General features: G+C 46.6%; 1 protein-coding gene across 2 annotated transcripts in view; it reads right to left on the bottom strand.

Annotated features, from left to right (window-relative positions):
* The window catches only part of gtf2f1 (general transcription factor IIF, polypeptide 1), an 11,960-nt gene that overhangs the window by 6,278 nt on the left and 682 nt on the right, over positions 1-5,000 (bottom strand). For both annotated transcript variants that reach the window (XM_034310106.2, XM_034310107.2), the window contains exons 2-8: positions 3,949-4,006; positions 3,798-3,841; positions 1,915-1,987; positions 1,351-1,544; positions 1,089-1,259; positions 317-525; positions 51-207 (exon numbers count right to left, since the gene is read on the bottom strand). In XM_034310106.2, coding sequence (XP_034165997.1) covers positions 51-207; positions 317-525; positions 1,089-1,259; positions 1,351-1,544; positions 1,915-1,987; positions 3,798-3,841; positions 3,949-4,006 — 906 coding nt within the window. The remainder of the gene's footprint in view (positions 1-50; positions 208-316; positions 526-1,088; positions 1,260-1,350; positions 1,545-1,914; positions 1,988-3,797; positions 3,842-3,948; positions 4,007-5,000) is intronic.

Below are 5,000 nucleotides of genomic sequence, written 5' to 3'. Positions count from 1 at the left end.
CAAACAAGGCAATAAACATGCGCGTTATTAAATATTGGCACCCCGGTTACCTGCTCTCATCTGACATGTAGTCCACTTCCAGACCTTCAAAGTCTCCATCATCGCTGTCCTCATGTCCCTCCGCATCACTGCCCTTCTTCTTCTTCTTCTTCTTCCCCTTGGCCTTTGAGCTGTTCTCCTTCTTATTCTTCGCCCGACCTTCTCCGTCTGCAACGTTTCAAAATAACATTCCAACAACGTGCGAATGGAGAAAATGTAAACGTATATGCAAAGTAGAAGCTTCCAGTTTCAGCTCTCTCTGTGTTTTCTCTCATACCTTCTCCTGCACTGCTCTCACTGTTATCACTGCTCAACTCCAGATCATCGTCTAAATCATGAATACGCAGGTCTCCTCCCTGGCCACCTTTCTTCTTCTTTTTCTTCTTTGCCCCCTTTTCTCCCTCTTCCTCCTCTTCCTCACCATGTTCCTGCTCCTTCAGTCGCCGCTGCAGCATGATGCTGAAGTGATTCACCACTTTATTCCTCCTGAACACGAAACAGGGCTCAGTCAAATCCACACAGCTTTCTGAGATAAACTCACACACTTCAGCTCTAAGATGGAGTCAGAACGTAACGGTCGGCGCGTCACGGTCGGCGTCATGGTTTCCAGCACATCATGCTATCTCATCACTTCACAGCTTCAGAATGTAAAACGTTAAAAGTTGTTTACTGAAAACAATAAACGAGTATGATGAAATATTATTAAAAAAGTAACAGGAAACAGTAGTATGGTTATAAACAGAACCACTGCAGGAGTTTATCAGAACCTTTTCACATCTGCTGTGTTTGTTCTTTAAAGCGTACGTTACCAAGTTTTTCACTTTTTATGAATGCTCATTAAGCTCATTATTTATTCACTAACGTCATTAATTTGAGTCAGAGCACAAAAACGTCTCTCAGATGTTCAACTTCAGAACCTGGGACTCAGATCCACTCATTCCTCAGACACTATTAATCACAAACATTCACAACATAAACACAAACATGTCATTTCCAGACCTCCTCTTGGACAGGAAGTGACAGTAATCCCCCTCATGCGGGTTAAATACCTGCCCCACTCCTCCTCGGCCTCTTCGGCGGTGAGCGTGCGGTGTTTAGCCACCGGGGTGAAGTTGTACCAGGCGTGAACAGGAAATGCCTCGAACGCTCCGTCAGCACACTGCGTGAAGATGTAGTATGAAGCGTTCTCCGTCACTCCTCCTTTCTTCTGCCCCTTAAACCTGAACACAGTCGACTTATTACAGTAACTGACCGTATAGCTGTTTACATCTCATCTGTGTGTATGTGTTTGGGGGGGGGGGGGGGGGGCACCTTTTCCCTGCTTTCCCGTTCACTTTGAGGATCCACGGCTGGTCCTCCACCTTAAACTCGCGGGTTACAATCCCAAACTTCTTCCTGCGTGCCTCCTCCCTCTGTTTTTTACCAAACTCACTGCCAGCAGCTCCCTCAGGCGTCTCCTCCTCTCCGTACATCCTCCGGTTACTCAGATCCCGCTCCATCCGAGCCTGAAAACATAAAAAAGCAAAAGCAGGAAGAGGAGAAAGAAAAGAGGAGGTGGAGAAGAAGAAGGGGAGAAGATGGGGAAGGTGGAGAAAGACAAGAGAAACAGATGGAGAAGGGAAAGAGGAGGAGGAGACAGAGAAGAGGAAGTAGAGAAGGAGAAGAGAAGGAGAAGGAAAAAAGGAGGAAATGCTCAAATTTTATATCACAGTAGAGATGTGTGCCGGAATGTTTTTAATCCCAACCCCGCCCGCTCCTGAAGGAATATTTTCTCCTTCAATATTTTCTTACAAACTCAGTTGGTTCTGTTTGTGAAAATATTAAATACTTTAAAGCCGCAGCACCTGGGAGCAGGAGGAAGTTTATATTTCTCACCTGAGTCCATGTGGAACAGTTCACTTTGTCTCCAGCGTTAAAAGCCATGATGCTGTACCTTTTACTCGTGTTCCTGTTGGACCAATACACGACAAACCATCACTGTCACGCCTGCGCACAACACAACACGCACAACACAACACGCCTGTGCACAACACAACACAACACGCACAACACAACACGCCTGTGCACAACACAACACAACACGCACAACACAACACGCACAACACGCCTGTGCACAACACAACACAACATCTGCCTGTTAACATCTACATCTAAAAGGTGTAGGCGTTACAGGGCGGAGGCGTTACAGGGCGGAGGCGTTACAGGGCGGAGGCGTTACAGGGTGTAGGTGTAGGTGTTGAAGGGTGTAGGCGTTACAGGGCGTAGGTGTTACAGGGCGTAGGTGTTACAGGGCGTAGGTGTTACAGGGCGTAGGTGTTACAGGGCGTAGGTGTTGAAGGGTGTAAGTGTTACAGGGTGTAGGTGTAGGTGTTACAGGGTGTAGGCGTTGAAGGGTGTAGGCGCTGAAGAGTGTAGGCGCTGAAGGGTGTAGGCGCTGAAGGGTGTAGGCGCTGAAGGGTGTAGGTGTAGGTGTTGAAGGGTGTAGGTGTAGGTGCTGAAGGGTGTAGGTGCTGAAGGGTGTAGGCGCTGAAGGGTGTAGGTGTTACAGGGTGTAGGTGCTGAAGGGTGTAGGTGTTACAGGGTGTAGGTGTTACAGGGTGTAGGTGTTACAGGGTGTAGGTGCTGAAGGGTGTAGGTGTTACAGGGTGTAGGTGCTGAAGGGTGTAGGTGCTGAAGGGTGTAGGTGCTGAAGGGTGTAGGTGCTGAAGGGTGTAGGTGTTACAGGGTGTAGGTGTTACAGGGTGTAGGTGCTGAAGGGTGTAGGTGCTGAAGGGTGTAGGTGTTACAGGGTGTAGGTGTTACAGGGTGTAGGTGCTGAAGGGTGTAGGTGTTACAGGGTGTAGGTGCTGAAGGGTGTAGGTGTTACAGGGTGTAGGTGCTGAAGGGTGTAGGTGTAGGTGTTGAAGGGTGTAGGTGTTGAAGGGTGTAGGTGCTGAAGGGTGTAGGTGTTACAGGGTGTAGGTGCTGAAGGGTGTAGGTGTTACAGGGTGTAGGTGTTACAGGGTGTAGGTGCTGAAGGGTGTAGGTGTTACAGGGTGTAGGTGTTACAGGGTGTAGGTGTTACAGGGTGTAGGTGCTGAAGGGTGTAGGTGTTACAGGGTGTAGGTGTTACAGGGTGTAGGTGCTGAAGGGTGTAGGTGTTACAGGGTGTAGGTGCTGAAGGGTGTAGGTGTTGAAGGGTGTAGGTGCTGAAGGGTGTAGGTGTTACAGGGTGTAGGTGTTACAGGGTGTAGGTGTTACAGGGTGTAGGTGCTGAAGGGTGTAGGTGCTGAAGGGTGTAGGTGTTGAAGGGTGTAGGTGTTACAGGGTGTAGGTGTTGAAGGGTGTAGGTGTTACAGGGTGTAGGTGCTGAAGGGTGTAGGTGCTGAAGGGTGTAGGTGTTACAGGGTGTAGGTGTTACAGGGTGTAGGTGCTGAAGGGTGTAGGTGTTACAGGGTGTAGGTGTTACAGGGTGTAGGTGTTACAGGGTGTAGGTGTTGAAGGGTGTAGGTGTTGAAGGGTGTAGGTGTTACAGGGTGTAGGTGCTGAAGGGTGTAGGTGCTGAAGGGTGTAGGTGTTACAGGGTGTAGGTGTTACAGGGTGTAGGTGTTACAGGGTGTAGGTGCTGAAGGGTGTAGGTGCTGAAGGGTGTAGGTGTTACAGGGTGTAGGTGTTGAAGGGTGTAGGTGTTACAGGGTGTAGGTGTTGAAGGGTGTAGGTGTTACAGGGTGTAGGTGTTACAGGGTGTAGGTGTTGAAGGGTGTAGGTGCTGAACTCACTTCGGTACTCGGACGATGTACTCAGTGGAGGAGCTGCTGTTTGCCTGCATCACAAAAATATTCATATAAACGCAGCGTGTTAATAATTTCTGTAACAAACAAAAAACTTTAATATCCGAAGTAAATGTTAATACGGAGGCGTGTCCATTACCAGTGACGTCATCACTGCAGTCTGATCCTCAGTCTGATCCTCACAGTCTGATCTAATTCTGATAAACAACATCACAAACACATCAAACGCCGGCTTCAGTGTTTATTAAACACATCAAACACATCAAACGCCGGCTTCAGTGTTTATTAAACACATCAAACACATCAAACGCCGGCTTCAGTGTTTATTAAACACATCAAACACATCAAACGCCGGCTTCAGTGTTTAATAAACACATCAAACCCCGGCTTCAGTGTTTAATAAACACATCAAACGCATCAAACACCGGCTTCAGTGTTTAATAAACACATCAAACACATCAAACACCGGCTTCAGTGTTTATTAAACACATCAAACACATCAAACCCCGGCTTCAGTGTTTAATAAACACATCAAACGCCGGCTTCAGTGTTTATTAAACACATCAAACACATCAAACCCCGGCTTCAGTGTTTAATAAACACATCAAACGCATCAAACACCGGCTTCAGTGTTTAATAAACACATCAAACACCGGCTTCAGTGTTTATTAAACACATCAAACACATCAAACCCCGGCTTCAGTGTTTAATAAACACATCAAACGCCGGCTTCAGTGTTTAATAAACACATCAAACACATCAAACGCCGGCTTCAGTGTTTAATAAACACATCAAACGCCGGCTTCAGTGTTTATTAAACACATCAAACACATCAAACGCCGGCTTCAGTGTTTAATAAACACATCAAACGCCGGCTTCAGTGTTTAATAAACACATCAAACACATCAAACGCCGGCTTCAGTGTTTAATAAACACATCAAACGCCGGCTTCAGTGTTTATTAAACACATCAAACACATCAAACGCCGGCTTCAGTGTTTAATAAACACATTAAACACCGGCTTCAGTGTTTATTAAACACATCAAACACATCAAACGCCGGCTTCAGTGTTTAATAAACACATCAAACACATCAAACGCCGGCTTCAGTGTTTAATAAACACAGTGAAACACAATGATATGAAAAACCTATTTATGGCTGTCCATTATTTTTGTATGGTAAACATTTCAT

This window comes from Pangasianodon hypophthalmus, chromosome 13, assembly GCF_027358585.1.
Source record: "Pangasianodon hypophthalmus isolate fPanHyp1 chromosome 13, fPanHyp1.pri, whole genome shotgun sequence".
Classification (NCBI taxonomy): domain Eukaryota; kingdom Metazoa; phylum Chordata; class Actinopteri; order Siluriformes; family Pangasiidae; genus Pangasianodon; species Pangasianodon hypophthalmus.
The sequence above is the reverse complement of the archived record's forward strand: the minus strand, read 5'-3'. Positions and strand labels throughout refer to the sequence as shown.